At 38.2% G+C, this 14,791-nt stretch overlaps 1 protein-coding gene across 1 annotated transcript in view; it reads left to right on the top strand.

The window, feature by feature from the left end:
- tmem175 (transmembrane protein 175) overlaps window positions 1-5,829 on the top strand; it is a 48,052-nt gene extending 42,223 nt beyond the window's left edge. Inside the window, exons 9-10 of the mRNA XM_088912128.1 lie at window positions 1,120-1,255; window positions 1,529-5,829. Coding sequence (XP_088768254.1) covers window positions 1,120-1,255; window positions 1,529-2,192 — 800 coding nt within the window. The 3' untranslated portion in view covers window positions 2,193-5,829. The remainder of the gene's footprint in view (window positions 1-1,119; window positions 1,256-1,528) is intronic.
- Window positions 5,830-14,791: the final 8,962 nt, after the last annotated feature.

The following is a 14,791-nucleotide window of genomic DNA, read 5'->3' as shown; positions in this document are numbered from 1 at the left end:
AGGACGGGGCTGATCTCAGGGGGAGGGAATGTAAGAGGACCCGGGGAAGGGTCATTTATAACCGGTATTTCCGGAACGAAACACTGAATATACTCAGTATAGACCTAGGCAAGATGGCCGCCAAGGATAACCAGCTGACCCGCTGTTGGAAAAGACCTATGCAGCGAAACAAGGAGACACAGCTGAGCAACATCAGGAAACAGTATATAAATGCTCCAGAACCGGTGAGCCGGCGCGGAAGCTGATAAGGTGAATGTGTTTTGGAAGAAGGAGAGGTTTAGGATTGTGCTTGAAAGGAATAAGGAATAAGGAATAAGGGATAACGGACTACGGTTTACGGTTTACGACTGCGATTTACGGATTACAACTTGGTTACAGTATGGATTGGTGTGGACATACGGACTTTGGAATTTGGATTGTTAAGGATACTGGAAACGGATTACGGATCGGAATTGGAAAACGTACGAACAAAGAACGGAGAAGATCAGTGTGGCGTGAATAACATCCCTTTTACACCTGTTTATCCCTCGGCAACACCACATATGTGTCAGATGAGGTAAAATATACCTACTGGTAAGACTTGATGAAGGTCAGATGTCTTAAGATGTCTTAATATGTAATACCATAAAGTAAAGTGTACTTTCTTTTACACATTAGTGTATTGTATAGTATCTATATAGTTCCTGAAAAAGAATTGGCTTGACTTGAATCCTAATATATCAATGCAGTTTAACTGATGGCTGAACTGTAATCATTGGAATATGTCTTTATTCTGTGAAATATATTAAATAGATGTAGTGAAATAAAAAGATATACAACTTAATTTGAATTAACAAGGGCAAAGTGTACTTGTGTCAGCTTCTAATAAAGTATGCTTAGAAAATGTTAGGATCTCAAGTATAGAAGTATTTGTTCCTTCATAGTATACATAGTATAGTGGTATAGTATACATACAGTATGAGTGAGTTCCCCTCTCAAAATCACAAAATCCTTATTTGTTTTAAGATAAATAAAAACTCCTACAGTTATACATAGCTAAGTGAATGTTTAGAAAAAGAGAACTGTTAAAAACACATCTTGCTTCTGACCATAAAATCTTTGCAAATTATCTTTCCCCAGGCCAACAAGAAGAGCATAATGAAACTATGCTGTTGTACACTTACCACCCAAATGAACCTCTCAGCAAAGAGCGAGTAGAAGCCTTTAGTGATGGAGTGTATGCTATTGTAGCCACTCTTTTAATTTTAGATATATGGTATGTTAATTGAGCATCAATTATTCATTTTTAGTGTTTAATTGCCTATGCAATATTTTAGTTCAATTCATTTTAATTATGTTTATTTGATTTGTCTAAGTCAGTTAGCCTTGGATTGGGTTTAGGATGGAAATAGTTGGATGGCTTAACTGGAAATACTACTTCAACTGTCATGTAGAATTTCATTCAAGCAGTAAAGTTTTTCATCTCTAGTTTTACCTTTTTCTCTCTCTGCCTCTGCATTGTTTGATCCCAAATGTCTTGTGTTTGCAGTGAGGACAATGTGCCTGAACCCAGTGAGGTGAAGGAGAGATTTAACAACAGTTTGATTGAAGCTCTTCATGATTTTGGCCCTGAGTACCTGGCTTACTTTGGCTCCTTTGTGACTGTTGGTCTACTGTGGTTTGTCCATCATTCTTTGTTTCTGTATATAACCAAGACAACCAGGTTCATGGGCCTTCTCAACACCTTCTCTCTGGCTTTCATTGGGGGCCTGCCCTTAGCTTACCAGCTAACACATGAGTTTGAGGAAAAGTCCCATAATGAGCTGGAAGCCATCCAAATTAGCTGTGTTATCATCTTTTTTGCGGGCATTTTTCAGATGGCCATATGGGTCACTGCACTCTTCAATGAAAGGGAAACTCTGCACCCCTATGTGAGGTATGGAGGCAAAGAGCATGCTTTTATGTTTGCAAAACTCTCCCTCTATCCCTGTGTTTCCCTGAGCACTTTTTTTCTCACTTGTATCTTGAGTGAGTTCAGTACCCCAATCTTTCACCTCATGGAAATTATTGTGCCTTTTGCGTTTCTTGCCCTCCGCATACTTGTTAGGATTGCCTTAGCACTATTAAAGTTAGTTTTTTGTCCATCCAAACCAATGCACAATTCTGTTGAGGAAGATGAAACCAGACTGCCTTTTAATGATGTGGTGTGTTAGATCAGGTTTTAAGGCTTAGGAGAAAAGGTGGAGACATGAATCTGTGGCCATCCCTTTCAGTTATGGTACATTATTGATTTAAAGGAAATTTAGTCTGTGTTTTATTAGTAAGTGTAACTTACCCACATGCTTTTGTTATCTAAAGTGTAACATTTTCAGCTGACTGTTGTCAGGCTAGCTTTATGAAGGCAAGTAAAAAATAGTAATCTCTGACCTCTTTTAACTGGGGATCAAGTTATCTTAAAATAAATTAATGTTCCATTTTATAGAAGAAGCTCCATCAGTATTGGGCAACTTTAACATAACTGACTCTGAGCTTCCACAGAGTCTTAAGGCTGCTAAAATCCTATAGATGATCAGGATCAAGTTATAATTAGAGAAATGAGGGATTTTATTTAAGAGAATCATAGTAAGGATATTTAATCTCTCATTTAAAATGGGAGGAGTACCCATAGATTAAGGAATTATAGATGGAACGCCAGTTTTAAAAAGGTTATAGAACTGAACCAGGAAACTTAAAAATAAGTATTACTTATGTTACAGGTAAAGAAGGTGGCACTTTAAGAGACAGTCAGCATGAATTTAGAAATGAATAGTCTTGTTTAACCTGCTAGAATTCTTTAAACAAGCACCAAGGATGGTAGATAAAAATAAAGCATATGACATTGGATATTTCGAGAAAACATTTTGATAATGTCCCTCTAAAAGACAGCATGTTCTCTTAAGGAGCACAACATCTAATTAGGAAGATGTTAAATTAGGATCTGTTTAAGGCCTGTTTCTTTTCTTGAAATGTATAAATGATTTAGATTTTGATATAATTAGGAAAGTAGTTGAACTACTGCAGATGTGACAAAACTACATATCAAATGGATAGCTGGAAGCTACACAAAAGGGATCTGCATTATATGTGTATTCTTTGATGTGCTAATGAAGACAATATGGAAAAGCAGTAATAAAATCAAACAAAACTGCATGGGTAGGTAGTAACACATTTGAAAGTGAAATGCAGGATTTTACAGTGCGCTAGTAAGATCATCTAGAACAGTGGTTCTCAAATGTTTTGGACCAAGTACCACCCCTGATCAAACCAAAGCATCCAAGTACCACCTACAAGTCATCTTCTCATAGGAACCACAGAAAATCTCATTGACCAACATGAGCGCGCGTGCACACACTCACATACACATATAATAAATATTATAATAATAATAAACTTTATTTGATATAGCACGTTTAAAGATGGCTTCTCAAAGCGCTTTACAGAATGACAACGGGAACAACAACAATTAAAAATAAACAATAAAAAAGCACCATTTCAGTGAGAGGGGTGAACCTGTTTAGTCGAACAAAGCAGATGTGAATTCATATCACGCTTTCCTGTGCTCACAAGATTGCCAGTGTTCCAAAACCATGCCCATTCTCCTGCCTCCCGATTTGCTGAAGATAATTTTTGAAATACAATTGGCCGCTTTCGTTCGTAGCACGCATTCCTATACAATGGTATAGAATTACACTGTAGCCCTTGTGTCCACTCAAGTGTTAGCACGCGCTGTATCGTAGTACGTAGGCTGCGTATTTGACACAAACTAATTTTATTAAAATAGAAAATATGAAAACCCATCCCACTTTTTCAGTGCACAAAACAAATTTCCAGGGTCATCTGGCATACCACCTGGATACTATTGTTGGTACCATAGTTTGAGAACCCGGGATCTAGAACAGTGGGTTTGGTTTTGGTCACCATATCACAAGAAGGATATCGGAGCCATGGAAAACAGTTCAAAGATCAACAAGAATGAGTCCTGATCTCAGGGGATTGTCATATACAAACAGGTTAAGAGAGAGAAATCTCTGCAATCTACAATAAAGGCGATTTGATTGACATTTAAATTTTATGGCATATAAAATAAGATTAATCCAGGGAATTATCTCATAAATAGCAGGTAAAACACAGGGTAAGAAGTGAAAACTAAAATGAATTTGTTTAGAAATGTAAATGGCACTTACTTTACACAAGAGGGTATCTGGAACAGACAGTTTTACTAAACAACTGGATGAAAATTTAGTTTGATTTAGATACCAAACTAGAAAATGAGCAAGGTGGATCAAATAGCCTATTATCCTTTTACAGAAATTACATAAATTCTAATTTTATGAAAAGATCACTGATATTTCATCAATGGGTGCATTTTTGGGTCTGGTAGGCCAAAAGCCACAGGTGTGCTCTACATCAGGACATGTAGGTGTGCACAGGACATTTGAGTACAAGATGAAATTGGGATGTAAAAGTTTATTATTTCAAAAAGTAAAAACTGCTTATTTCTGAAATATCTTGTAACAACTATTTAATGTTTGCTGCTATTAGTTGCAATGTATAAGTTTTTTATGTTGTCTAATGTCAGTTGTCCTAAATATTGCATTTCAAAGGAAGAGATTATGAATTCTGCTTCCGTTTGGTGATGATGTTCCATTCTAAAATAGTCTAACCTATAGTAATAACACTGTTGTTTGATTGTAATGTAATACCACTCTATTTACTGAGAATCTAGTAATATGTAATGAAGTACATGGGAACATTCCTCGGCTAATTGATAAGATTAGAAGAATTTCAGTTGACATTAAAACAATACCACACATTGGGGTAAATTCTAATTTCAAGAAATAGAGAAATAGGAAATTAAGTACTGGCTAAAAAGTTTATTCTTGCACCAAGAATTTCTATGTAGGTCTTTTTAAGAGTTTTGTAAGAGTTGTAATATAGAGAAGAGTATTTCCAGGCAGTTCTGGGAATAACAGTGAGTGATATTCTATAAACAGAAGTTACCTTTAGATGCTTTATAAATAAAATAGAATCCTTTTGCATAATGGAAACTGAAATATTTAATAGTTTGTGAATGTCACATATATTTGCACTTACAGTATTTTGATAGAAAAACAGTTATGGACTTTATTATGCTTTGTCTTCATATCAGTGGATTTGTGAATATGGTCATATATTAAGAGTCTGTTGAATTCTTGACTGTATAGCCCTGTACTACTGTACTTATTCAGATTTAAATTTATGCCACTGATGAAAATATTTTAAAAACCTACTATATTATTGAACAACTATAAAAAAAAAATGATTTTTAAAGGAAGTTTTTGCATCTGCTACATTAGTCATCTTGTTTACATTTTTAATTGATGTAGAAAAATCAGTGTAATAATACATTAAGGTCCTCAAATTCTTTAGTCATTTCTATACACAAGATGGCACTCTTGTATAATCTTTTTGTTAACTTTAATATCTGACATGTTTTTAAAAGATAGGAAATCTGTAGTTGGTTTTCCTTTAAAAATGAAATGTTAATCTACTGTATACTGCATTCCATATGTTTAAGTAATATTGAACCAATCATTACATTATTCTGATTTTGTTTTCTTCTGTAATTGCTCAATACATGTTTGTACATATAATTGTACAATAACGTTTGCTATTGTAATACAATGTTTTCTTTGATGTTTAATAAATGGGAATGTCTATTACCACTGTGCCCTGAAAGGTTTGAAAGGGAAAAAAATGTAAATATTCTGCTCTGCAGGTTGTTGTGAATAAATCTCTTGTGCTTGTTGCACTTAAGCGCTTCACCAAAAATGGGTTGAGGAGTTTAATTTACCTGTTGCTCGTATAGTGTATATGTTTCTAGTGGCAGCACAGCAGTGCAGTGGTTAGCATTGCTGCCTCACAGCACTAGGGTTCACGGTTAACTTCTTGGGTGCTATCTGCCTGGAGTTTGAATGTTCTTCCCTGTGTTGATTTCTGTCAAATCTAATTTCTGTATTGGTTTCTGTAAAAGTGGCCCTGGTGTGAGAATGTGTGTGTGCCATCCAGAGTGTATCCTGTCTTGTGCCCGTTGTTTGCTGGGTTAAGCTCCCACTCACCCGTGACACTGTACTGCATTAAATGGTTTAGAAAATGGGTGGATATATGTTTGTCTTTAATACCGTTGAATAGAATTCCCAAATTGAAACACTTTTTTAGTACCCAGAGGAATCACATTGCAAATTAATTCCCAGAATCATTTTACCGCTTGGGGGCACTGGATGGGTGTGACATCACCTCTAGAACAGAAGTGGTGTAAAATTCCCACCAGTCATTTTTGTAATTTAGAATTATAGTTAATTCAATGTGTAAACAACAGCATTCCTTTGAACCAGCATTCTGTGATCTTAAAATAATCTGTTGCATTTACATAGCACCTTTTGCCCCAGTGTGCCTTACACACAGGAGAGGACCCACAGCCAACTATGCCCTGAGGTATAGCACCCACCTGGTGATCCTGCATATCTGATTAGCATTATAAATCAGGTAGAGAAATTGATTTTGATAGCTGAAGTGAGGTAGAACTTTAGGAGAGCCGCTGATATAAGATTGTACAAGAGCATATCTGTCCAGTAAAAACATTTCTAGGTTACTAGTGAAAATCAGTCAATTATTAAAACATTAAGGACCTGAGGATAATGTAGAATTAGTGTCTAAAAAGTATCCACACATTTTTTAATATTTGGGGTTTGTATCCATTTTACAAATATTACAATTATGGCTGGGTACTGTATAGTACAATATATCCATCCATCCATCCATTTTCAGGCACAATTGGGAATGTGCACTGGATTGGACCACCCAGACACATTTACACACATGCTCACACCAGGACCAATTTTCCCACCAAAAAGTTCCCTAGTGTTGAATTAAGGTTTTGTGCAGTCCACCTTGATGGATGTCAGTGGGTTTAACACATTAGGAGAAAGATGCACTACGTGTTTTGTACAACTGAGGGGGCTATTCAAGTGTGAAGGTTAGGGCAGAAGTGTCTACTTGATACAGAGCATTTTGTGATTGATAGCAACCTGACTTCATGACAGTACTGTATATTGTTCAAAACATGGAAGCTCACTTACTGCTCTACCTGCAGCCTCTTCCTGATCTGACAATAGTAAAACTATGTACATACTGTACTTGTGCTATTCACATAATGTCATAATGTGAAAGTTATCCTGTGCCAGTGCAAGTGATCACATTACTCATATCCTCTATCCTAGAGTCCTTGCACTGGCTTCCTATCAGGCTTCGTGTTGATTACAAAAAACTGATGTTCACCTACAAGGCTCTGCATGGCTTTGCACCTCAGTACCTGTCTGAGTTACTATTGTCCTACTCCCCACCTTGCAACCGTCACTTTTAATTTTCTGGTCTCCAGTCTGTTCCCCAAACCCTTCTACACTCTATGGGTGACAGGGCCTGAAACAAGCTCTGAAACACTATGCCTAAGGATATTAGTCTCCTTTCTTTTACCTCTTTCAAACCTAAACTCAAAACTTTATTTTTAAAAGGGCTTAATTTAACTGTTTCTGTTTGACCCTTTGCTTTCCTACTGTATTCTATTGCCCCCATCTACTACTGTATCTGCTCTCAATGTGTGTTTTTTGTTGTTATCCTGTCAAGTGCTATGAAAAGCCTCTTTATAAAGCCATTTATAAATGTTTATTATTTATTATTATTATACATGTGATGTGAACTTCAATGTACATGTGTGTAATGAGGTGGGACAGTGTGCAGGATCCAGGCTTTAGAGATCAGAGCCTATGTATGTCTCATCTCTATAAGAGGCATTGTACAGAATCCCACAAGACAGCATCTGAAAATCATGCATCACAACTGTTGAGTTTTTACTGCTTTCAAAAGTTGTCATACATGCTTCTAGAAACTTTCACAATGGATGTCTTGTTGATCAGAACATTTTGAAATGTTCATCAGTGTAATGAATTTACCTACTGTAGGTAATGTCTGTTCAAGAAAATGTCAGCACATTTACATCATTTTGGCATTTTCCTAATCGTAACTAAGTAGTATTAAGAGGTAAGTGGGGGGTCAGCTTGTGAGCAGAAAAAGAACGAGAGGTTTATTCCATTCTAAACAAAAGAAAAAAAACATTTGGATTTGGAGTCTTCTTCAGATGTGCAGTAATACATTTTGATACTCCCTCACTCTAGCAAACACCTTTTCATTAAATAAAGGATTCATTTTTATTTTATGTTTTTGTAGGCAAAGCACATCAATACAATTATTATTCAAGAAACCCATGTTTGATGAGCAGTAGGCCAGACATTTTGTATGGTTATGCAGTACACTTTTGCATATACTTTACAACATAATTGTACATAAAGGGAGTTTTTCAATTTGATGTTCAAATAAATGGTATTGATAATGGAATTTTCTGTCACCAGATTATTTAAATCTGTTTTTCTATATACTGTTTGCTGTTAGTGGGGGTGAATGTAATTTCTTAGTGTTTTTCCAAAGAAAAACTAAAGGAAAAAAAATAAAAATCAGAAACAGTATTCTCATAACATAGCATGTTTGATACAGGTATTCGTAAGAGTATAACAACCTGCTTCTCAGGAACTAGGCATTTTCATGGTTATACCAATAATACAGATGGAAAGGAACATTCATATCACTGAAAGTAGACATTTATAAATAACGTGAATGTGGTTTAAGTCCAAGTGTGTGTGTGTGATGGTGGTCTGTTATGTCCGACAATGACGGTTGTACTTTTTGCAGCTTAACTGTTTGGAAGATGAGCTGCACAAAATAAACCTGTGCAGGAGAGATTTTTTAAAGTGGGAAAGCCATTGCACTGGGGCAGTCTCACTCTCTTGACCTCAGAAGCCTGGGTCCAGTGGTACAGGTAGTCGTCACAACTGGAGACTTCCTTGGTTGCAGCGGATGGTCATGACACTTTTCTGTGCCTTGTCATGCCCTTCGTTTTCCACAGAGCATTGCAACAGTATAGTGTCCCATCGCTATACTGAGGCATTAGGACCCATGCACACTGCAGGGTGATACCCCTGCTGGCCCCACTAACACCTCTTCCAGCAGCAACCTTAGTTTTTTCCAGGAGGTCTCACATCCAGGTACTGACCAGGCTCAAACCTGCTTAGCTTCATTGGGTTGCCAGTTGTGAGCTGCAGGATGATAAGGCTGCTGGCAAGTCCAAGAAGTATTAAACATTTTACGTTTTAAATGTTGGATATTTTACATTTTTTATTTACTACTAGTAACATTAGATTATGCACAACTACATAAACACTTTATCAAACTTTTGCACTTGTGTCCATTCCAACATTGAAACTCATTTTATTGGGCCCATTTAAACTAATAGGCAACCTTGTTTTCATTAGCCCTTATCCTGGTAGATTCTATTTCTCATACTACTGTCATTACTGCAAACTGATGGTGAATTGCACATCAGGACATTTAGAATACAAAATCATGAAAAGCCTTCATTAAACCTTTTTTGAGGCAGGTGGGGACAATGGACTGTGACAGGGAGAAGTTAAAGATATCTGTAACCCTGTGGTCAGCTCGGCTGCACATATCCTGAGGATGCAGGGTGGTATCCCATCAGGCCCTGCAGCCTTACGGATTTTCACCCTCCTCAGAGTTTTCTGCACTTCCTGCTCTGAGAGTTTCAGAACAAACTTGCCCTGTACACTTGGGGCCTTCTCAGCAGTGTCCGTGCTCAGAGCATCAAACCGGGCATAGAAATGGTCCAGGCAGGGATGTGGTGTTTGTGTCAATCTCCTGGCTGCAGCCCTTGTAACCTGTGATTGACTGTAATCCCTGCCACAGCATCCAAGGTGTCAGCCCATTGCGTTTCAAGCTGCACTCTGTAGCTCCATTTAGCATGTTTGTATTGGAGCATACGTGCATATGATAAATAAACTGAACTGAACTCACTTAAAGAAAAACCTTTGTATAATCTTGCAATAAATAATATGGTGCAATATACTGTACAGTACACAGTGGTAAGTCATTTAAGTCACATCTGGCAACTTTTTTATTTACTTTTAAATATGATGAGAGACAGGAGTTTATCTACCATATGTACAGTACATGTACTTGAGCTATTCTCTCAGGACGTTACAGTACAATAGATAAATAACACAATGAGCACAGTACATTACAAAACAGTAAATAATAACTAATTATAGTACAACAAAACACAACAACATACAAAGGACAGTAGAGAACAATAAACACATAGGACAATAAGTAGTCCAAAAGTGTAGACGTGCATTAAATTCTAAAGGTATTGCATAGTTAGTTGTTAATGATACACACTACTGTAGGGTAGAAGCTATTCTTAAGCCTAGTGGTCCATACTTAAATGGTTTAGTATTGTTTGCCAGAGCATTGGGGGGAGAATAGTTTGTGGCTGGGATGATAGGAATCATGAATAATGGAACGGGTTTTACTGCGACAGCTGAAGGTGTGGATCTCATCCATTGGTGATGTCAGAATATAATTCTGTGCCTCGGTCACAACCTATTATAGAGAGACTTGTCTTGTTTGTTAGTATTGGTGTACCACACAGTGATATTACAGATATCTATACAGATGTGTAGCTTGTTTAAGAAATACGTCCTTTTATCCACCCGGATACCTCATCAGTGATGCTACCTGGGGTCCACTGGATGTTTCAAGTCTTTCAGCATCAGACCTTCTCATTCAGGCAACCCAGCCAAGGCTGATCAAGCCTCAGCTTGTGGCCAGGTGGCATTGGTGCCCCTGGATCACTCCTTTTGATCCGCAGCCATCTTGAGTCTTGTTCTGCAGCCTCTGTGGTCTTGATGGCCTTCCTCTTGCTCATCCTTGTTATGCCCAAACGACCATCAGCTCTAAAGAGAGAGTGACCTACCAATACTCTGCAGCACACCTCAATGGACTCATACAATGCTCTCAACCCCTTCCCACAGCACTGATTAACCAGGTCTTTATGTTTGGCTCTCTTTGTTTCAATGGCCTCTTCCATCCAGTCTTCCCAGGGAACCATTGGCTCTAGCATGATCACCTGCTTAGATGTTTCAGACAATAGAGTGTCTGGTTTGAGTGTAGCCACTTCAGGGAACTTTAGATGCCTCCTTAGGTTGACTTTTAGCAGCCAATATCTCACCGTTACTAGGAGACCCGCTGATACTTTGTTGTGGATGCTGCCCTGCTAATATCCTGATGTGCAAGAACTGTATCAATGCAGTAATGGAACCAGTGTAAGGCAACACCTCTTCTCCATCACAGAGGAAAGTCACCACCCCGGGCAAGATTTCTTCACGCCACTGCCCTCAGGCAAGAGATACAAGAGCACATGGACACTTACCACCAGATTCTTCAATAGCTTCTACCCACAAGCAGTGCGATTGGCGAACACTTTTGGCCATGCCCCTCGGACCAGACCTACACTTTAGAAATTACATTACCTCATTGTAATTTTATTTCTTGCACATCTGTAGTCTGTCAGCAAGGCATTCTTTCTGGATCCTATGCAGATGACACAATCCGGGGTAGAGTGAGGAAACATGGGGGAAAAAGGCATGCAGAGACGGTAATGAAAACAGGGGGGCGTGTCCATGAAGTGCTGGTGGTCGGGGGAGGTGTGGCCGAGGCAAACAATCAAGAGATGAGTCAAAAGGGAAATCCAAAACGGCGCGAAAGGCCAAAGCCAGGTGATCCATCCAAGACAGACAAAACCAAAACTGGGTCGGGACTGGCAGGGGAGCGGTAGTAGGAGCGGGAACAGGAACAGGAACTAAAACCTTAACGGGGCCAGGTGCATCCAGGTCCCAGACTCGCTTGGTACGGGAACCAATGCAGAGCCTGGAATTGTGTCAGCGTCTGGCTTTTAAGGGAGAACTGAAAAGGGGCTGGAACAGGGAGCAGGTACAGGAGATGAATAACAAACAAGGAAGGGCTGGAGAGCCCTTAAGAGGAGGGGTTTCCAATCGTGACATAGTCATTGTTTACATGTCTGAATTGTTTACAATCAGACTGTTTACTTGTTTACTTGTACATTGTCTACTGTTTGTTTGTATATTGTCTTGATGCACTGTCTGCACTTTGTGTTTTATACTTTTTTATAACAACCAAGAGACTTTCTGTAAGAATTCCATTGTACCAGTACATGTACCGGTTACATATGGCAGTAAAGTTCAAATTCAAATTCCCCTAAAAACACAAACCATCTCTGTTCCTCATTCTGCCCCCTGCTACACCGACCATCTGTGATCAATAAAGGCAGTCTCCCGGAAACTTGAGAGAAGATGGCACCTTTCTTGCCTAAACATACGTTACCTGTCTGAATACAAGGATACGATAGAGTCTGCTAGATCAACCTACTTCTCTCACATCATTGAAAATAACCATAACAACCCCGGACATGTTTTCTCCACCATCAACAGACTGCTAAAGCCAAACTGCCCCACAATATTACCTGCCTCATCGCAACTTTACAACACATTCTTAGATTGTTTTAGCTCCAAGATTGACAACATCTAGCATCACATTCTCTCCACAATGCATATCATTTACACACCTCCTCCCTGCATGCCCAACTTTACTGGTTCTCTTCTCTATAACTTCTCTCTTCTTGACTCTACATTCATCAGTAAACTGCTTTCACACATGAAATCCACCACCTGTATATTAGATCCCATCCCCACCACTTTATTTCAGTCCAGTTTCACTTCTCTCTGCCCCAATGTCCTCAATGGAATAAATGAATACTTGTTGTACCAACAGTCCTCAAAACTGCTGCCATTACCCCCGTGACAAAAAAGCCAACATGGCTCTGAACAATCTAAATAATTTTAATCTAAATAATTTTCACCCCATTTCCATCACCCTTTCTTGCAAAAATTGTAAAACTCAGTTAAATAACCACTCATTGCAAATAACCCCTCCTGTCTGACTTCTGACAACTTCACAGCACAGAATCTGCCCTGGTCAAAGTGACTAATGATCTTCTAATAGCTTCTGATTCTGGTTCTCTTTCTATCCTCATTCTTCTTGATCTCTGTGCTACTTTCGACACCGTTAACCATGATATCTTACTTTCTCATCTTGAGACTGTTTGGAGTTTCTGACACTGCTCTCACATGGTTCATCTTACCTCACTGATCGCTGTTACTTTGTCTCTCTTGGCGGATTTAGGTCTGAAATTGGATTTGTTAAGTCTGGTGTTCACCAGGGCTCGATACTGGGCCTCTTACTTTTCACCATTTACATGTTTCCACTTGGTCATCTTTTAAGATCACCTGGTAATACTCAAATATACATCCATACCAAACCTAACACTGATGTGGCTGTTTCTATTCTCTTTCATTGCATCTCTGGCATAAAAACATGGATGACTCAATGTTTCTTTAATCTAAACTGTGACAAGTCTTCTCCCAAATCGACTTCTGTAACACTGTACTCACAGGTGTTTCCATATGCACATTGAACAAACTCCAGTATGTCCAAAATTCTGCAGCCAGAATCCTGACCAAGTCTAGTGCAAGTGATCACATTACTCCTATCCTGGTGTCCTTGCACTGGTTTCCTGTCAAGTTTCGTGTTGACTTCAAAATCCTCATGCTCACCTACAAGCCTCTGAATGGCTTGGCACCTCATATCTGTCTGAACTATTATCGCCCTTCTCTCCACCTTGCAACCTTCGCTCTTCTAACTCTGGTCTCCTAACTGTCCCCCAAGCCCGTCTACACTCTATGGGGGACAGGGCCTTCTCCCGTTATGCCCTAAAGCTCTGGAACTCTATCCCCAAGGATATTAGAGTCACCTTCTCTAAACTCCTTCAAAATCAGACTCAAAACCTTTAGAAGAGACTTCACCTAACTGGTTCTGTTCTTTACCCCTCTTATCCTACTGTTTCCAGTACCTCCATCTACTGTCTATTCTCACTGTGCATTCTCATCATGCATATTTTTGTATTGTTTTTATTGTTGCTGTTGTCTTTCTGTAAAGCGCTTTGAGAAGCCACTTTTAAATGTGCTATATAAAATAAAGTTTTTTATTATTACATTAATGAATTTAAAAAGAACTATTAAAGCAAAATATTTTTTAAAGGTTGATTAAGTATTTTTCATGATTTCACAATTTAAATGTCCTGAGGTGCAATTCATTATCAAGGGTGCAAGGGGAGTAGTATAAGAAATAGGCGGTATCTAGGGTTTAGGTTAAAATTTCTATCAAAGTTTAAATTAAAACAAGGTTGCCAATTTTTTTCAATGTGACAAATAAAGCAAGTTTCAGTGCTGGAATGGACACAAGCGGAACATTGTGATGAAGTATTTTATTCAGTTTCGTATAATCTAAATTGTAAGGTCACTGGCAATAAATACTCTAAAAATAAAAAGTAATAGAAACTCAAGGATTCCATTAAAACATTAATACCTTTAAGACCTAAAGCACATTCACATTATTTTAAAATATCTAGTTTCAGTGATTCCCTAACCCTAATCCTAATCCGGTAGATATGAAGGCTAAGAAATAGTTCTTCGGGTATACATTAATTCAATGAATGTGTATTTTCAATCGAACATGGTAGAAACTTGAACCCTAACCCTAACAGCAATTACTGCATTGATTATAATTTGCATGTCAGGACGTCTGCAGTGTGAAATCATGAAAAGTCTGCATTCAACCTTTACAAAAGTAGAAAAAAGCACTCTTTTGCTTTGATATCTCACATTATAAAAAGGTCCATATTGTGTAATTT

The sequence above is a fragment of the Atractosteus spatula genome, chromosome 3 (assembly GCF_055471065.1).
Source record: "Atractosteus spatula isolate fAtrSpa1 chromosome 3, fAtrSpa1.hap1, whole genome shotgun sequence".
Taxonomy (NCBI): Eukaryota; Metazoa; Chordata; class Actinopteri; order Semionotiformes; family Lepisosteidae; genus Atractosteus; species Atractosteus spatula.
Note: the sequence above shows the minus strand (reverse complement) of the source record. Positions and strands in the feature narration are given on the sequence as shown.